Below are 20643 nucleotides of genomic sequence, written 5' to 3' on the forward strand. Positions count from 1 at the left end.
TATAGAGAGGCCATTAGCAACTCTGCCTTATTGTCTTAGCCTTTGCTTGCTGTTTGCATGGAGCCCAAAGTCAGTTAGAGATGAAAGCTTAAGGTTTATTAGAGCATGTTTCCAGCCATAGGTATGGAGGTCCCTACTAGAGTCCCTGGTATACACATGAATTTTTAAAAGAACTTTCCCCCCGAAATATCTCATTTCCTGGTCTCTTTCTTCACTGTTTATTTTATTTTATTTATTTATTGTTGGTCTGTCTATTGGTTGCCATAGCCACAATGACTGTGGCCAAGACATTTGCCTTTTTTTTTTTATTGTTAACAAATGGGGTACAACTTATTTCTCTGTTTGTACATGAAGTAAAGGCATACCATTTGTGTAATCTTACATTTACATAGGGTAATGGTGTTTGATTCATTGTTTTTTTTTTTTAATGACATTTGCCTTTAAATACTTTTTAAAAAATTTTTCATTCATTGTACACAAATGGGGTACAACTTTTATTTCTCTGGTTGAACATGAAGTAGAGTCACACTGTGTAATCATGCATGTACATAGGGTAATTATGGTTGTCTCATTCTATTATTCTTCCTTCCCTGTGCCCCCTCCCCACCCCTCATTTTCCTCTATACAATCCATCCTTCCTCCATTCTTGCCTCTCCTCCCCATTATGTATCATCATCCACTTATCAGAGAAATCATTTGGCCTTTGGTTTTTTGGGATTGGCTTATTTCACTTAGCATGATATTCTCCAGCTTCATCCATTTACCTGCAAATGCCATAATACTATTCTTCTTTATGGCTGAGTAGTATTCCATTGTCTGTATATCCCACAGTTTCTTTATCCATTCATGTATTGAAGGGCATCTAGGTTGGTTCCACAGTCTAGCTATTGTGAATTGAGTTGCTATCAACATTGGTGTAGCTGTGTCACTGTACTATACTGATTTTAAGTCCTTTGGATATAGGCCAAGGACTGGGATAGTTGGGTCAAATGGTGGGTCCATTCCAAGTTTTCTAAGGAATCTCCACACTGCTTTCCAGAATGGCTGCACTAATTTGCAACCCCATCAGCAATGTATGAGTGCACCTTTTTTCCCACATCCTCACCAACACCTATTGTTGCTTGTATTCTTGATAGTAGACAATCTAATTGGGGTGAGGTGAAATCTTAGGGTAGTTATTATTTGCAATTCTCTTATTACTAGAGATGTTGAACATTTTTTCATATATCTGTTTATTGCTTGCAGATCTTCTGTGAAGTGTCTGCTCATTTCCTTTGCCCACTTGTTGACTGGGTTATTTGTAAACTTGATATAAAGTTTTTTGAGTTCTTTATAAATTCTGGAGATTAGTGCTCTATCTGAAGTGCATGTGGCAAAGATTTTCTCCCACTCTGTAGGCTCTCTCTTCACATTGTTGATTGTTTCCTTTGCTGAGAAAAAGCTTTTGAGTTTGAATCTATCCCAGTTATTGATTCCTGCTTTTATTTCTTGTGCTTTGGGAATCATGTTAAGGAAGTCGGGTCTTAAGCTGACATGATGAAGATTTGGCCATACTTTTTATTCTATTAGGTGCAGAATCTCTGGTCTAATTCCTAGGTCATTGATCCATTTCGAGTTGAGTTTTGTGCAGAGTGACTTCTAGAACTCAAATGAATTCAGCAAAGTAGCAGGATATAAAATCAACACTCATAAATCTAATGCATTTTTATTCATAAGTGAGGAATCCTCTGAAAGAGAAATTAGGAAAACTACCCCATTCACAATAGCCTCAAAATAAATAAAATATTTGGGAATCAATCTATCAAAAGAGGTGGAAGACCTCTACAATGAAAACTACGGAACACTAAAGAAAGAAATTAAAGAAAACCTTAGAAGATGGAAACATCTCCCATGTTCTTGGATAGGCAGAATTAATTTTGTCCAAATGGCCATACTACCAAAAGTGCTATAGAAATTCAATGCAATTCCAATTAAAATCCTTACGATGTACCTCATAGAAGTAGAGAAAGCAATCATGAAATTCATTTGGAAGACTAAGAGACCCAGAATAGCTAAAGTAATCCTTAGCAGGAAGAGTGAAGTAGGGGGTATCGCAATACCAGAACTTAAACTAAACTACAAAGCAATAGTAACAAAAACAGCATGGTATTGGCACCAAAATAGACAGACCAATGGTACTGAATAGAAGGCACAGAGAAAAACCCTCATAAATACAGTTTTCTCATACTAGACAAAGGTGCCAAAAACATACAATGGAGAAAAGATAGCCTGTTCAACAAATGGTGCTGGGAAAACTGGAAATCCATATGCAGTAAAATGAAACTAAACCCCTATCTTTAAATACTTTTAACAGGACTGGGGGTATAGCTTAGTGGTAGACCTCAATTGAGTTTGATCCCCAGCACTACAAAAACAAAAACAAAATTAAAAAAAAAAAAAGCATTTTGACAATGAATCCCTAGAAAGCTACTTCTGCTCTGGGTAAGTGCTAAGATAGGTGAAACAAAGCAAAACTTTAAATCAATGCAAACTGATTAAAACACAAAATCACAAGTATTTGAGAAGGTCCATATTGCTTCCTTTGATACCAGGAACCTGGCCCAGGAGTGTGGGATGTGGGCTGTTATCCTCAATGCCCTGCTGAGCCCCAGAGTTGGGGGTGTAAGCAGGTGAGTTAAAAGTGCTCTCTATGGAAATTATGCAGCTTCCTTCTTCTGTGGGTGGTGTTCTGGTTGAAAAATTTTTTTAGATCTCAGAGTTATGAGAATGTTCATTCTGCTAATTTTGTGATAGAATAGTTTTGGAGTTACTGATTTTACCATTTTTAGTGATATTCCTGTCAACGTGTTTGAAGTGTAGTGTCCCTCAATTCCAAAAATAGAATATGACTTTTAAAATTAAGTTTCCTCTTTTATCCTGTTTAGTGCTTTCTATCTTGAAGTCTTCTTTATCTATCAGGATAGCAACCTATGCTTTCTTAATAGAAAATGATCCCACTCTTGCTTTAATCTTAGCTCCACAATTATAGGAAATGCCTGTCCTTAGTCCTTCTGCCACAGCTTCCTAATCATTTGAATTAATGAAACTTATTCTCTAATCTAGTATGAAGTTGGTAGATTTTTCCTGTAAAGGCTCAGAGAGTAAATATTTTAGACTTGTTAGATGTTTTTTTTTTTTTTTTGAAAGTGTACAACTACCAGGTAGGTATATAAAAACAGTCATTGGCAATACATAAATGAGTGATCATATATGTATTTTAGTAGTTTTATTTACAAAAATAGATGTCAGACTGACTTCATCCTGTCAGAAGACAAAATTACAACAAATTTAAAGATCTTAATTAGTTCTTATTTGGGATTCTAGAGTGGGGCAACACCTCATATAAAATACAATGACTGTTCTGATGAGTTGAGCAGAGGAGTTTGGCTTCATAGTCAAAAACTGGGCTGGGGAAAGCGGAAAGAATACAAAAAAGCAGATTAGTTGTTTCAAAGTTACTTTCTTTGTAAGTAGTGGAAGCTTCCTTATTATGCTGGCTAAAACTGTCTTGTTTGCAGATTGACTCTTACTGTATCTTTCACTCTCCTGATTCCTTGGAAGATCAGACAAACTTGCTTACTGGATGACTTGAAACTTGCATTAAGTGACTCCATTTTGACTTGGACTGTTGGGCCTAGTTCATAAGCTCTGTCCAAATCAATACTATTCTATAAATTTTATTTAACAAACTCATGGACCATAGTTTGCTGACTGCTGCCCTAGCATATGACTCAAGAAGGGTGTATGTGTACGGTATTCTAAGTTCTGATACATTCAGATTTTTTTTCCACTTTCTTAAGTTTCTTGAATATTATTCTATTGTTGCTTTTCTTTGTATGTTGCTTTTAAGAAATCTATTTTAGATAAAGATCTCAGCTAGTGCTGGCAATGAAGATCTCAGCTAAAGATGTTCTCTGTTGCTTTATTTATTCTCTTTATTGATTTTATGGTTCTTGGAGGATGAGGAGAGATTTCAAATCAGGAAACGGACTGTTACTCTTCTACAAACCTGAAGTCTTCAATAAATCATTTTCAAATTTATTTCTCTTCCTATCTGCATTTCACTGTGGTAAAAAGAGGATGATGGAAAGTAGTAGAATGTGTATATATACCACAGTTTCTTTATCCATTCATCAATTGAAGGGCATCTCGGTTGGTTCCACAGTCTAGCTATTGTGAATTGAGCTGCTATGAACATTGATATGGCTGCATCACTGTAGTATGCTGATTTTAGGTCCTTTGTGTATAAACCAAGGAGTGGGATAGCTGGGTCAAATGGTAGGTCCATTCCAAGCTTTCTGAGGACTCTCCATACTGCTTTCCTGAGTGGCTGTACCAGTTTGCAACCCCACCAGCAATGTATGAGTGTGCCTTTTTCCCCACATCCATGCCAACTCTTTTTTTTTTTTTTTCTTTTTTTTTTTTATTGTAAACAAATGGGATACATGTTGTTTCTCTGACTGTACATGGCGTAAAGGCATACCATTTGTGTAATCACAAATTTACATAGGGTAATGTTGTTTGATTCATTCTGCCATTTTTTCCCTTCCCCCCCACCCTTCCCACCCCTCCCCTCCCTCTATACAGTCCTTCCTTCCTCCATTCCTGCCCCCTCCCTAAACCCAACTCCAACCCCAACACTAACCCTTCCCACCCCCCATTATGTGTCATCATCCACTTATTAGCGATATCATTCTTCCTTTGGTTTTTTGAGATTGGCTTATCTCACTTAGCATGATATTCTCCAGTTTCATCCATTTGCCTGCAAATGCCATAATTTTATCATTCTTTATGGCTGAGTAATATTCCATTGTATATATATACCACATTTTCTTTATCCATTCATCAATTGAAGGACATCTAGGTTGGTTCCACAATCTAGCTATTGTGAACTGAGCAGCTATGAACATTGATGTGGCTGTATCTCTGTAATATGCTGATTTTAAGTCCTTTGGGTATAGGCCAAGGAGGGGGATAGCTGGGTCAAATGGTGGTTCCATTCCAAGTTTTCAAAGGAATCTCCACACTGCTTTCCAGAGTGGCTGCACTAATTTGCAGCCCCACCAGCAATGTAAGAGTGTACCTTTCTCCCCACATCCTTGCCAACACCTGTTGTTGCTTGTATTCTTGATAATCGCCATTCTAATTGGGGTGAGATGGAGTCTTAGGGTGGTTTTGATTTGCATTTCTCTTATTACTAGAGATGTTGAACATTTTTCCATATGTTTGTTGATTGCTTGTATATCTTCTTCTGTGAAGTGTGTATTCATTTCTTTAGCCCATTTGTCAATTGGATTATTTACATTCTTGGTGTAGAGTTTTTTGAGTTCTTTATAGATTCTGGAGATTAGCGCTCTATCTGAAGTATGATTGGCAAAGATTTTCTCCCACTCTGTAGGCTCTTTCTTCGCATTGCTGATAGTTTCCTTTGCTGAGAGAAAGCTTTTAAGTTTGAATCTATCCCAGTTATTGATTCTTGCTTTTATTTCTTGTGCTATGGGAGTCCTATTGAGGAAGTCTGGTCCTAAGCCGACATGTTGAAGCTCTGGACCTACTTTTTCTTCTATAAGATGCAAGGTCTCTGGTCTGATTCCGAGATCCTTAATCCATTTTGAGTTTAGTTTCGTGCATGGTGAGAGATATGGGTTTAGTTTCATTCTGTTGCATATGGATTTCCAATTCTCCCAGCACCATTTGTTGAAGAGGCTATCTTTTCTCCATTGCATATTTTTGGCCCCTTTGTCTAGTATGAGAAAATTGTATTTATTTGGGTTTGTGTCCGTGTCCTCTATTCTGTACCATTGATCCACCTTTCTATTTTGGTACCAATACCATGCCGTTTTTGTTACTATTGCTTTGTAGTAGAGTTGAAGATCTGGTATTGCGATACCCCCTGCTTCACTCTTTCTGCCAAGGATTGCTTTAGCTATTCTGGGTTTTTTATTCTTCCAGATGAATTTCATAATTGCTTGCTCTATTTCTGTAAGGTACATCATTGGGATTTTAATTGGAATTGCATTGAATCTGTATAGCACTTTTGGTAGTATGGCCATTTTGACAATATTAATTCTTCCTATCCAAGAACATGGGAGATCTTTCCATCTTCTAAGGTTTTCTTGAATTTCTTTCTTTAGTGTTCTGTAGTTCTCATTGTAGAGGTCTTTCACCTCTTTTGTGAGATTGATTCCCAAATACTTTATTTTTTTCGAAGCTATTGTGAATGGCCAACTCTTATTATTGCTTGTGTTCTTGATAATAGCCATTCTGATTGGGATTAGATGAAATCTTAGGGTGGTTTTAATTTGCATTTCTCTAATTACTAGAGATGATGAGCACTTTTTCATATATGTGTTGATCACCTGTATATCTTTTGTGAAGTGTATGCCCAGTTCCTTAGCCCATTTATTGATTGAGTTCTTTGTATTTGGAGTGTAAAGTTTTTTAAATTCTTTATAAATTTTGGAGATTAGTGCGGTGTCTGAAGTGTGTGTGGAAAAGATTTTCTCCCACTCTGTAGGCTGTCTCTTCACATTATTGATTGTGTCCTTTGCTGAGAAAAATCTTTTTAGTTTGAATCTATCCCATTTATTGATTCTTGCATTTATTTCTTGCGCTGTGGGAGTATGTATACACAATGGAATATTAGTCATAAAGAAGAATAAAATTATGGCATTTGCTGGTAAGTGAATGAAATTGAAAAATATGCTAAGTGAAATAGGACAAGCCCAAAAAACCAGAGACTGAATGTTTTCTCTGATAAATGCTTGACGATATATAATGATGGGGGGTGGCACGGGGAAGAGAAGAATGAAGGAACTTGGGATGATGTAGAGGAAGATGGGGTGGGAGGGAGTGGGGGACGGAAAGATAGTAGAATGAAACAGTATTACCCTATGTTTATGTATGATTACATGAATGGTGTGAATCTACATTGTGTACAACCATAGAAATGAACAGTTGTACCCCATTTGTTTACAATGAATCAAAATACAGTTGGTAAAAATAAAGAAGATTTTAATAAAAAAAAAAGAAAGTAGTAGAATGCTTTACTGTTTATGTGATACTTAGCTTCCGTCATTAAAAATGTAATTTTTCGGGCTGCGGAGATAGCTCAGTTGGTAGAGTGCTTGCCTCACAAGCACAAGGCCCTGGGTTCAATCCCCAGCACCACAAAAAAAAAAAAAGAGTAATTTTTCAAAAATCTTACAATAGCACAGACAAAAATATTTTATTCTTGTTGTATCATGACAAAACTCTTTAATTATCCCAAAGACTTTTCTTGAATATTATTATATTTTGGGTCGTATTTGAAGTATAGAGGTGACATGGCCCTTACCCTTAAAGATTTGAAATGTTTTCCTATTTATATTCTAAAGTTGTCAATTTTAATTTTGTATATATTGTATTTATCATATTGGGTGAAGTGTATGCTTTAAGTAATTTGAAAAAATGTTCATACATTGATATTTTACTTGCCAGGTTATTATTGATGGATATAGCATAATGAAAAAATAATTTCTAATAGCGGGTACTCGTGACTAAGCATACTTAATTTCCTTTTTCAGAAATGAAGATGGTGTCATATTTTGTCCCTTCTGTGCTTTTTAAAATTTTAATAAAACTTTGAAAAACATGCAATTTTATTTTACTAAAACTGTCCTTTTTAATCTCTGCTTGAAAATATTTTGTTGGTCTCAGCATTTTAAATAGTGTGTTTAGTCCATGTGGTATTCCGGGTTAGTTTGTGACTAGATTTAAGTTTGTGATTGACACAGTCTTCTAGATGTAACAGTAATGAGGCCTGAGAAAGTAAACCTTTTGGGGAATGTCAGTTTTGAAAAATAGTCCTGTGTTTTAAGAACTTTTTAGGTTATTTTGAATGCAAGAGGGATGATGTCACAAAGATAGCTTCCTAATCCCTACAGTGCTGAGGCCTTGTGTTCCCAACTCTGAACCCTATTTTTCAGCCTCCACATAAATATCTGAGGATGTAGTACCTCAGAATACAGAAATCTATGAAAATGATGGCAGTCTATGGTAAAGGAACAGCATTACCTATAATTTCTCCAAGTGTTGAGGAGCTACCTCTTATGCCTGTCTACTAAATTAATCCCTTTGGCTGAAACTTGTTTTCATTCTCTGAATTGGTCCTTAGTGCGGTATTTTTTCTCAAATGAATTTGTAACTTGACCTTCACATTCTCTCCTGGGATCTTCTATTCCTGTTCTTTTTTTGCTGCTCCCTTCACTGATCCAACTTCCTTTGCTTTTCTTACTACCTATTTCCTGTTCATTGTTGACATCTACAATAATTCTGCTTTATCCCATTACTTACTTTCAATTTCAGTTTATGCCTTAAATTCTGTTCTTTCTCACATTAAAGAACTTGACTTCTAAACCAGGCACCGTGGCATTTGCCTGTTATTCCTGCGACTTGGGAGACTGAGACAGAAGGATCGAGAGTTCAGAGCCAGTCTCAGCAAAGCAAAAGAGAGGCACTAAGTAATGCAGTGATACCCTGTCTCTAAATAAAGTACAAAATAGGACTGGGGATGTGGCTCAGTGGTCAAGTGCCCCTGAGTTCAATCCCTGGTACCTGCCCCCCTGCCAAAAAAAAAAAAAAAAAAAAAAAGTATTTGCCTTCTATTACTAGTTTGTTTAGTGTTATCATGAAGAACTGCTGGATTTTGTCAGATGTTTCTGAATCTACTGATATGATTGTAAGATTTTTGTTTTTTATTGAATTGATATAATATATTAATTGATTTTTAGATGTTAAATCAACTGGACACTCATGGAATTAATTATACTCTGTCCTGGTGTGTAATCCCATTTATACGTTTCTGGATTTGAATTGTTATTGTTTTGCTGAGGTTTTTTACATCTATATTCATAAGAGATATTGGTCTGTATAAGTTTTGCTTTGTTTTCTATTAGTGTAATATAGGACTCAGAATTGGGAAGTTTTTCCATCTCTTATATATTTGGAAAAGTTTAAGAAGAATTGCTATTAATTCTTCTTAAAATGGTGGAATTCCATGGTGGAATGTATTAGTTTGAATACATTCTTGGTAAATTAAAAAATAAGTAATTGATAATAGCTTTTGGCTAAGTTGTTGTCTAATTGGTTTCATAAATTGACTGAGCCATAAATGTTGACTGATTAAATTTATCATTTATATATTTGTGGATTATCAGTCTTTACCATATATGTTTGTGCTCAGATTTTGGCAATTAATCGTGGAGAGAATTTGAAGATATTGACAGTCAAGGTCAACATTTCTGATGGAGTGAAGAATGAATTCTGTAGGTGGTGCATCCAAAATAGGTATGTTTATATATTTCTATCAGATTAACTTTCTAAAGTTCCATATTGATGTCTTTATGTACTGATATGAAAGATGTCTATAATGTTTTAAAAAAAAGCTAGTGTCAATGTATATAGTATCTTCTTTGTTTTTTGTTTTTGCTTTTGTTTTTGTTTCCCTTTTATTTCCTTTTCTTTTTTGGTATGGGGCAATTGAACCCAGGGCACTTTACCACTCAGCTACATACTCACCCCTTTTTATTTTTTATTTTGAGACGGGGTCTTACTAAGTTGCTTAGGACCCAAGTTGCTGAGAATGGTCTCAAACTTGTGATCCTCCTTCCTTCTGAGTTGTTGGGATCATATGTGTACATCACCATGCCCAGCTATATTTAAGAAAAATAAGTACATGTGTTGTGTATGTTTAAACAGAAAATATCTGGGAGGGTGCATAAGAAACAATAATGATTTCTCGGAGAAGAACTTTTACTTCAGTACAGTCAGCATTGCATAACAACATTTTAGTCAATAGTCAGACTATTGACTATATAGATGGACTATATATGCCAGTGGTCCCATAGGATTATTATAGAGCTGAAAAAGTTCCATTGCTTAGTGAACACATAGCCGAAGAACAGAAAAAGAAACTGCAGGAGAGAAAAAAGAATGCCCAAGAAAATTCAAAGTGAAGGGTTTGGTATAAACTTTTACAGACCTCAACAGGCTGTTATAAAGTTTGAAAACATGGACCCCAACGCTTAATTTTTTTTTTTTTTCTTTTTTATTGGGGATCAAACCCAGGGCCTCATATATGCTAGGGAAGTGTTCTACCACTGAGCTCCTTCTCTAGCCCTGGAAAGTTTTTTGTTAACCGAGAGGACTGATTGTGGTTCATTACCTGCTTCTAAGCAAATCTATGATTAAAAAAGGAGACAAACGAAGTAAACCATCATAGACATACATCTGGAAGGAATGATTCCTCCTCAAGAACATCTCAGGAGGTATTTCAGAAGAAGACATTGTTATCAGAGAGGGTGACAACTCCATGCATGTTGCTTTTCTGAGGACTTCCTGTGGGACAAGATGTGCCTGGGCTAATCTGAAAGTTTGTGCCTTAGTTTTTTAATTAAAAAGTTTAAAAAGTATAAACAAAAGAAAAAATAGAGAAAGGCTTATAAAATTAGAATATGTAGAAAAATTATTTCTGCATAGCTGTGTTTGTATTTTAAACTAAGTGTCATCACAAAAGAGTCAAGAAGTTAAAAAAATAAGTTCATAATGTAAAATAGTTAAAGTAAGCTAAGGTTAATTTATTATTGAAGAAAGAAAAACATTTTAAAATAAATTTAGTGTGACTTATGTGTACAGTGTTTATGAAATCTATGGTAAATATACAGTAATGTCCTAGGCCTTCATATTCTCTCCCCAGTCAGTGACACCAAGAATAGCTTTCAGTTCTGCAAGGTCCATTTATGGTAAGCCCCCTATACAGGTGTACTGTTTGATTTTAATCTTTTATCCTGAATTTTTACTGTATTATTCTGTGTTTACATACACAAATACTTACCATCTTGTTACAGTTGCCTACAATGTTTAGTACAGTAACCAAGATTATAACTAGATTATAAACTAAGTTTATAGGCAATAGACTATCCCATATAGCCTAGCTGTGTGGTAGTCTATACCATCTTGATTTGCAGAAGCACACTTAGATGTTTGCACTGTGACAAAATTACCTAACAGTGCATTTCTTACAACTTTTCCCCATTATTAGGTGATACGTGACTGTACTTTTCTGTACCATTTGAATCTTTTACAAAGAGCATATTTTCCCTCATGAAAAATAAGTTCAAACATCATATTGTATATAGCATATCTGAAATGTTTTACTCATTAAGGATGATTGAAACAAAAATGTGATTAATAGGATATTACATTATAAATCTTTAAACAAACTGTATGTGGTTTACCTAAAAAACTTTGCACGTTAAGGGTGATTGAAATAAACGTTAAACTTATTAGATATTTCAGTGACATTTTTAAACTTATTAAATTTTTTGTTAACCTTTTTAGTTGTTAAGGAAACCATTTAAACTAGCAACACAGTTTTGTATAACACTTTTGACTTTTAATTTTAACTTTCCTAAATGTATCTGATCCTCACAACAATCTATTTGATTGTTACAACAGATTTTGTCACCACCATGTGACTAATAAGAAAACAAAGATGTAAAGGAGCTTACCTAAATTTCAGATATGCTTATCACCAGCTGCCTCTGTGTGAACTTAGCTTAGAGAGCTTGCTGCAAATACTACTTGAATTGTTAGATGTAGTATTCTTTGAAAAGATATGTGCTATATACTTTGGTAAATGGTTCCTTCATACAACATAGTTCTTGTGTCAGGTTTATTGGAAGCCAGTTGCCCAATGCAGTTCCACAAAGGATCAACTTGCTGAATCACCAAATAATATTAACCAAGTAAAACTTAATTTGAATGTTAATTAGTAGGTTAATTACTCAATTATGTTATGTACATACAATGGAATTTTGTGCAGCTTTTAGAAAAAGCTGAGATTGAGCTGAAGTTGAGATTAACATGTTTTAGTAGGTTAAAAAGATAATTATTTATGTATAATTTCATTAATGGCAAATGATTTGTCTATGTATATATAGGAAAATGCCTGAGAAGATAATAAATGGCTTACTCCTTGGTTTTGGTATGAGATTTTAATTTTCTATTTTATACTTTACTGTGTAATTATCACTTTCTGCGAATGCTTATTTCCTTTGTAAATAAATAAATTTCATCGAAAATAAAAAGAATAAATATCTAAAAGAAATATTATATTGAAGAATTTACATTAAGATATGTTTTAATTTTAATTATAATCAAACTCTAAAATGGTTTCTTATAAAAAATAAAATCTTGTAAAGCAGGCATGTTTGAGTTTCAATTATATTACTTCCTACCCATGTTGCCATGGGTATGTTACTTAATTTCATTCTCAGTTTCATTGTCCTTAAAGTGGTGAATTATACCTTCCTTATAAATTTAAGAGAATGAAGTGATATTCCATGTAATTTTGTAGCTTAATGCCCCATGTTAAATAGGCCTTTGATAGTATCACAAAGTGATTACCTAGTGGTGAGATTATGGTCACATTCCTTTCCTAGAAGTGTTTTAGTAAATAGGTCACAATAAATTGGGGACAACTTCTAACTTATTTTCCTGAAAATATTCCTAATTATTAGTATCAGTCAGTCCTTAATAAAGAACTATTAGTTTTACTTTTAACTGTCTTTATACTAAGTAAATATCAGGGAATGGTTTTCTGTATAGTGATATAATTATTTTTCCTTGGCTTAGCTGTATTTTATTTTTTCCCCTGTGCTTATTTATATATTAATTTTTGGTAGTGGGGATTGAACCTAGGTGTGCTTTACCACTGTGTTGCATCCCCAGCCCTTTTAAAATTTTTAAATTTTGAGATGGGATGTCTTGCTATATTGTTATTGGGCCCTCCCTCAGTTACTGAGACTGGCCTCAAACTGTGATCCTCCTGCTTCATCCTCTTGAGTTGCTGAGATTACAGGTGTATTCCACTGTCCCCAGCTGGTATTGTTCTTTTAATTATACTCTTTCCAAAAAAAAGGATTGCATTTCCTAGTTAAGTAATTGGTAATATTATTTAACCTACAATATAACATGCTATGTAAATATGATATAGTAATATAATTTTTAATTAAAAGTTTTTTTTTTTCATGTAGAGCTGAAACATTTTTCTGGGAACCCTTGAACTATTCTCAAGGACTTTTTTTTCTTTTTTTAGGGCACATTTGACATGGTTGCTTAATGAATCTTTTTTTGTTTTTTACTCTTTACCTCTACTTTTTCCACTTTCCTCCCTCACATACTCATCCAATCAGGTGCATATTAGATGTTTGGAGATCCTCCTGGAAACTTGAAAAACACACTGTATGTCCTTGAAGACCAGGTAGTTTAATGAGGGAACACTGAATAGAAGTATAGAGTACTTGTAAGAGTTTGTGTCACAGAACTCAAATGTATTTGACTTGGCATGTATGTAGGTCAAAGCCAGAAGAGGGAAGAAAGGCAGCAAGAAATGAGGATGGTAATCAGTGTGGACTAGGTGACACTTAGCTTTCTAGGTATACTAAAGATTTTGTTTTTTCATCTTTAGTGGGAATCTAATAAATGTTTTAAACAGAGGAGTGTCGTAATCAGATTACATTTTAAGATCACTGTGACTACAGTATAGAATATTATTTGAGAAGAACTAAGAGTAGATGTGGTGGCAAGAGATGATGGTAACTTGGACTAGGATAGTAACAATAGGAAATAAGTAAATAGATTGGAGCAATGTTTAGGAGGTAGAGTCTACAAGAGGTAAGTGGGACAATGCCTTCCGTTAACTGGCGGATGGATTGATTAGGGAGGGGTGACGTGAAGCATGGCATTTGTATGGCTGGAACAAGGAGATAGATGATGGCATCACTTATTATGCTATAAATAGATAAAGTACCATATAATTAGGGCAAACGATAAGTTGAATGGAAATATTGTTATTATCTAAGTTAATTAGAATAACAAGGAAGAATTGAGTACTAACATCTTAGTATTAAAAAAAATCTAGGTCCAAATCCAATAACTGAACAGTTCATAATTTGTAATAGTATGTTGCTCGTTCAAGAGGATAAATATGAAGAGATTTTCTAATCTTGTCACGTGTTGTAATAGTTATGTTTGTGAAAACTCCAGTAATCCAAATTTCTGCATTTGCTCTTTAAACAAAAACATATGTGAGGGAACGATCTCATCAGTTCCTGTTCATAACTTGGACTGTACAAGTGGCCAGGATTTGTAATTTTGAGCTTGCAGATTTTTGTCTTTGACCTGATGAGTAAATTTCTGTTCTTTAAAATTGTTTTAATTTTTGTTTAGTGGTTTTAAGGAAAACTGTCTCCTCATTCCAATTCTTTTTTAAATGTGGAAAACAAAAGCTGGATGGAGAAAGCCTTTTTCTTTTTTTTTTTTCTTCTTTTTTTTATTTTTTTTATTTTTTTTTACGTTTACATAGGGTAATGATGTTTATTTTATTTTTCCCCTCCCCCCACCCCTCCCACCCCTCTTTTCCCTCTACACAGTCCTTCTTTCCTTCATTCTTACCGCTCTCCTTAGCCTAACTCTAAACCTAACCCTAAACCTAATGCTAGCCCCTCCCACCCCCCATTATATGTCCTCATCCGCTTATCAGCGAGATCATTCGTCCTTTAGTTTTTTGAGATTGGCTTATCTCACTTAGCATGATATTCTCCAATTTCGTCCATTTGCCTACAAATGCCATAATTTTATCATTCTTTATTGCGGAGTAATATTCCATTGTATAAATATGCCACAGTTTCTTTATCCATTCATCAACTGAAGGACATCTAGGTTGGTTCCACAATCTGGCTATGGTGAATTGAGCAGCAATGAACATTGATGTGGCTGTATCTCTGTAGTATGCTGATTTTAAGTCCTTTGGGTATAGGCCAAGGAGTGGGATAGCTGGGTCAAATGGTGTTTCCATTCCAAGCTTTCTGAGGAATCTCCACACTGCTTTCCAGAGTGGCTGCACTAATTTGCAACCCCACCAGCAATGTATGAGTGTTCCTTTTTCACCACATCCTCGCCAACACCTGTTGTTGCTTGTATTCTTGGTAATCGCCATTCTAATTGGGGTGAGATGAAATCTTAGGGTAGTTTTGATTTGCATTTCCCTTATTACTAGGGATGTTGAACATTTTTTCATATATCTGTTGGTTACTTGTACATCTTCTTCTGTGAAGTGTCTGTTCATTTCCTTAGCCCATTTGTTGATTGGATTATTTGTATTCTTCGTGTAGAGTTTTTTGAGTTCTTTATAGATTCTGGAAATTAGCGCTCTATCTGAGGTATGGTTGGCAAAGATATTCTCCCACTCTGTAGGCTCTCTCTTCACATTTCTGATAGTTTCCTTTGCTGAGAGAAAGCTTTTAAGTTTGAATCTATCCCAGTTGTTGATTCTTGCTTTTATTTCTTGTGCTATGGGAGTCCTGTTAAGGAAGTCTGATCCTAAGCCAACAAATTGAAGATTTGGACCTACTTTTTCTTCTATAAGATGCAGGGTCTCTGGTCTGATTCCGAGGTCCTTGATCCATTTTGAGTTGAGTTTTGTGTAGGGTGAGAGATAGGGGTTTAATTTCATTCTATTGCATATGGTTTTCCAGTTTTCCCAGCACCATTTGTTGAAGAGGCTATCTTTTCTCCATTGCATATTGTTGGAACCTTTGTCTAGTATGAGAAAATTGTATTTATTTGGGTTTGTGTCCATGTCCTCTATTCTGTACCATTGATCTACCTGTCTATTTTGGTACCAATACCATGCCGTTTTTGTTACTATTGCTTTGTAGTAGAGTTGAAGATCTGGTATTGCAATACCCCCTGCTTCGCTCTTGCTGCTGAGGATTGCTTTAGCTATTCTAGGTTTTTTATTCTTCCAGATGAATTTCATAATTGCTTGCTCTATTTCTGCAAGGTACATCATTGGGATTTTAATTGGAATTGCATTGAATCTGTATAGCACTTTAGGTAGTATAGCCATTTTGACGATATTAATTCTGCCTATCCAGGAACATGGGAGATCTTTCCATCTTCTAAGGTTTTCTTTAATTTCTTTCTTTAGTGTTCTGTAGTTCTCATTGTAGAGGTCTTTCACCTCTTTTGTGAGATTGATTCCCAAGTATTTTATTTTTTTCGATGCTATTGTGAATGGGGTAGTTTTCCTATTTTCTCTTTCTGAAGATTCATCTATCTTAGGTATAAGAAATGAGGACAGTATATTTCTTTGTCAAAGTAGAGACTATTTCTTTGTGCAGTGGGTGAACAAAGCATGTCTCTGTCAAAAACATATAGTTTAGGGTATGGGTCTTTTCAGTTGTTCATAGTACTCTCCTGGCCCTTGCAGGCATTTGAGTTTGTGGTTCCTGCCTTATATATATATATATTTTTTGCTTTATTTGCATATCTCATATGACATGTGTTTCATCTTGTGGAATTTGGTTTAGGTGAGGTCCTTCAGTTTTATTCAGAGGTATTTAGTTGTTGAGTGGTGGAAGAATCAGGTTTTGGGATAATATTCTGTAAGGCAAACCTATTGTGTTTCTTTAAAGATATAGTAAGTGGTAAGGTCTATGAACTCATCATACTGTTTCAGGTCCCTTGTGCTAATTTCTGTGAATAGCTTCTAGGAAGCTAAGGAAGCGGCATAAAGGGAAGGGGCATAAATTATTGTTGGGTAGGGAAAAAAGAAGCTTCTGTAATGCTGGATATTAGTCGAGCTGTTATCGTTCAGGACTGAGTCTAGTGGTCTAAAGGGCAACTGAATGGATGTAACTGAGACATCTTCAAGAATAAAATAGACCCACAGTACTCTGTTCCAGGGAGGAGAGCAGAGCAGTTGAAACCAAAGGAGGATTTTGAGGTTTGAAAAAGATGACTGGAGAGCTTCAAGAGGATATGCATAGGTAATAGTAGGATTTCTGACTTTTTCCTGTAACTAGTGGGAAAACCTTTGTTGGGGTTTTAAGGGGAATAACCTTAGCAGACATCAGGTGTATTCATTTAAAAAAATCACTTCATTAGTCTTCCTGCCTTTAAGCACTATCTTCCTAGCCTATTATCCCACGACCCAGGACTGTGTTTCCTCTCCTAACTAGCCAGTCTCTATAGCAGGGTATATAAAACCATTTATAATCTTTCCACTGCCATATATTCTAGCCTCTTCTTCCTCTGACTTCATCCTGCCAGTTTATACCCTAACAGTACTAATCTACTTGCAGTTACTTGAATCTATCATGTTCTTTCTTGCCTCTGAGCTTTCTGGTATGCTATGGTTTCTTCTCAGAATGATCACATTTCTTTGTCTTACTTGGTAAGTGCAATTCATTTTTTTAAATACTTTTTTAGTTGTTGATGGACCTTTATTTTATTTATTTATTTATATGCAGTGCTGAGAATTGAACCCAGTGCCTCACATGCTAGGCAAGCGCTCTACCACTGAGCCACAACCCCAGCTTGCCACAATTCATTTTTAATACCTATCTCAGGTGTTTCTTCTGGGAAGTTTTTCTTGATATTGAATTCTCCAAATTAATAACAATAACAGCAGCAGCAGCAAGTGCTTAAATAGAATGTGCCAAAAAAATTATAATCTCCTTACATATTAACTCACAACACTGAATTAAATATGATTATTACTCCCATTTTATAGATGAGAAATAGCAGATATGGTTAAGTAAATCTCCCAAGAAAGTAGTAGAGTAGAATTTGAACATAGTTTGACTCAAATCTTGCTTTTCACTAAGTATGTTAGACTGCTATCACCCTACCTTGAGCTCTCTGTACCTTTATTTTGCATATTTCTAGTATTTACTTTTTTCATGCTTTGCATTTTTAAAAAATTTTTGTCCAGTGAAAGCAGAACTTGTGGCTAATTCTTGTCCTCAGGTTAAGGTGACAGTGGGGCATAGTGGAGATTTGGGTGGAAAGAAGGATATATGTCCTGCCTAAAAGAGCTTTCATTCAATTTAAAAAAACAAAATTATTTGTAACTAAAGTAATGTCCTTCTATGGAAGGGGTTTAGTTGTTTGCTATCAGGTAACCTTTGGAATGTCACAGTGTAATTGCTTGTACATTTACTCACTGAAGCTTAGTTCATTTCCTTGCCTGAGATGAGTAAGGGAGGTGAAACTTTAATGGTGGACTAGAAAACATTAATATTTTGTTAATGTATTCTCAAGAGCCATTGAAGAACAAGAGCAGAAATGCTGTAGATGGATGAAAATGCAGACAGGGTAGGATTGAATTCATCCTTTTTAACTTGTGTTTTTCTCTTCAATTCTTTCTTCAGTGTTCACTAACAGTTGGTTCTGTGGCCTTTACATTCCTCAATATGGGTACACATGCCCTCCCCACTCTCCCAGAGCAAGGTGACCTGAGCATTTAGGTTACACTTAAGAACTGCCAGAGGCGAGTTTCAGTTTATCCTTTGCTCAGTCTCCTTTAACTCTCATGAAGAGATAAAGAAAAGGGAATAGAAGAATCAGTGATTGTCTTAGCTTTTATTACCATGACAAAATGCTATAGACTCTCTTAAACAACAAAATTTATTTTCTCACAGTTCTAGAGGCTAGTAAGTAGAAAATAAGGAGTTGAGTCACTTCCTTTGGGGGTCAGGCAGGGTGGGTATTCTTCCTGTTTTACAGATAGCCACATTCTCTCTAGGTCATCACTTAGAGAGGGAGAGAAGGCAAGCAAGCTCCCTGGTGTCATGACCTCATCTAAAACTAATTATCTCTGAAAGTCCCCATGTTTAGATGCTATCACAATAGAGATTAGGGCTTCAATATAGGAATTTGGGGAGGGGCACAATTCAATTCATAGCAGTACTGTTAGTTCACAGTAAAAATTTTTTGATGACTTTCTTGGATCTTGATATTTTGGTTATTACTAATAATGCTTTGGAGACTCTTCCCAGAAGATTTTTTTCCCCTTTAAGTTTTATGCCTGACCATAGTTACTAGATTTTTAAAAATAAAAACTCCAGATGTCATAGTAACAAGTTCCAGACACCATGGCCTCTCCTTTCAGATTATGTTACTTTTGCTTCAATAAAGGCTTTTCCCCCCTTCCCTATTTCACACTCTCCTTCTTCCAGGTGCCCTTTCATGGTCTCATTATTGTCACATCAGGTTTGGTATGGGCTTTTTTTTTGCAGGTGGAGACCACGTGGCTTTGCAAGACCAGAATTAATGAAGATCTTACATAATTCACTAGATGATTCCTTTAAACGCCTCATTTATCCTCTCCTCTGTAGAGAGTTCAGGTTTGTATTTTGTCTTGCTTAATTTTGTGTGCTCTTTATTATGTAATGTACTATTAAAGCATATATTAACTATTTGTTGATTGATTAACAAAGTCAAAGAACTTAGAATCACAAAGTCTTAAATTCAAGCCTTGATTTCAATCTGTACATAAGCATAAGTCTTAAAACTTTGTTGTTAATTATGATATACTTTTCAAACTGGACCGCTTAATGTAAACCCTCTCAAATTCTGCAATAATAGTCTTGCATTTTGACAACAAAGCCAAATAAATGGTTTTATTGATTTTAGATTTGGCTTAGAAGAAACAAACGGAGAAGTTACTTGGAGTCAGGTTTTAGAGGTAAGAGAGCCAAAGAAAGCATAGGGAGGACATGGTAAATTTATTACTGTGAAGAGGGAAAGCTGATATGTGCATTATCTTCTCTAAGAGGGAGTTTTTGGATGAAATATAATCAGCAATGATGAGCAAATATCAGGACATTATTAAAATAGCCTTTTAAAGGGACTAATAGAAATTCTAAGAGCAATAGCAATGAAAACTACAAAAGAAATGGGGTATAGATTGTTTTAGATGAGAAGATGGAAAAAAAAGAAATGTAGGGAGGCAAAATCCCTCCACTTCCATTTTCTCCATCCTCGGTCCTGGTAGTCAATCTTTAAAAAGTAGCCATTCTCTCATACAGTCTTTCCTGTGTGCAGTGGATTTATTTCATTCCTACTTTTTTCCCTGAGTTTCAGCAGGGGCTACCTGGGAATTGTAGATTTCTAACTATCTCATCAGCCTCACTAGAATTTCTAGGAGACTGTGTACTGTTTGTCTGTTCCTTGTTTGCTGGGCATGACCATTGAGTTCAGGGTGTTCAATGAGCAGGTACTCTTAAAAGTCCCATAACTCTCTTGTTCAATTTCTTTTTTATCAGTGACATTCAGATTCTTGTTTCAGCTTTTTTAGCTGAGAATTTTCCTAAAAATAGTGTTTATTTTGGAATTCTGTTTCAAATTTATGTTAAGCAACATCTTTTGTTTTTGGTGGTAGGGCATAAAATTTAAAGATAGGGAATTCAGTTCTTAATGAAGAAAAAATTGTCTTATTTAAAAATTTTATTCCTCTTTTATAGTTATCATTAACTTATTTTTTTCATGTTTCATGTTATGTCCAGTGACAATTTTGACATTTTTGCATCTATTTGATATTTGGGTGACTTCACTGCATGTGGAATAATTTTGTTCAGATTGAATATAAGCAGTTTGTTGTGGGATTGTCTAACATATAATCTGACAGTGAGAAATCCAGAGGACTTTCCTTCTCTTTTTCTAAATTACCTAAATAAGTACAGTTTGCAGACATTGTCTGGAGATGTGTCTTGA

The 20643-nt window shown here is 35.2% G+C and overlaps 1 protein-coding gene across 1 annotated transcript in view; it reads left to right on the plus strand.

Annotated features, from left to right (window-relative positions):
- The window catches only part of Srbd1 (S1 RNA binding domain 1), a 237839-nt gene that overhangs the window by 51026 nt on the left and 166170 nt on the right, over positions 1-20643 (plus strand). The window contains exons 10-11 of the mRNA XM_047522685.1: positions 9263-9366; positions 19167-19274. Of these exons, the coding sequence (XP_047378641.1) occupies positions 9263-9366; positions 19167-19274 (212 nt within the window). The remainder of the gene's footprint in view (positions 1-9262; positions 9367-19166; positions 19275-20643) is intronic.

Source organism: Sciurus carolinensis, chromosome 13, assembly GCF_902686445.1.
Source record: "Sciurus carolinensis chromosome 13, mSciCar1.2, whole genome shotgun sequence".
NCBI classification, from domain to species: Eukaryota; Metazoa; Chordata; class Mammalia; order Rodentia; family Sciuridae; genus Sciurus; species Sciurus carolinensis.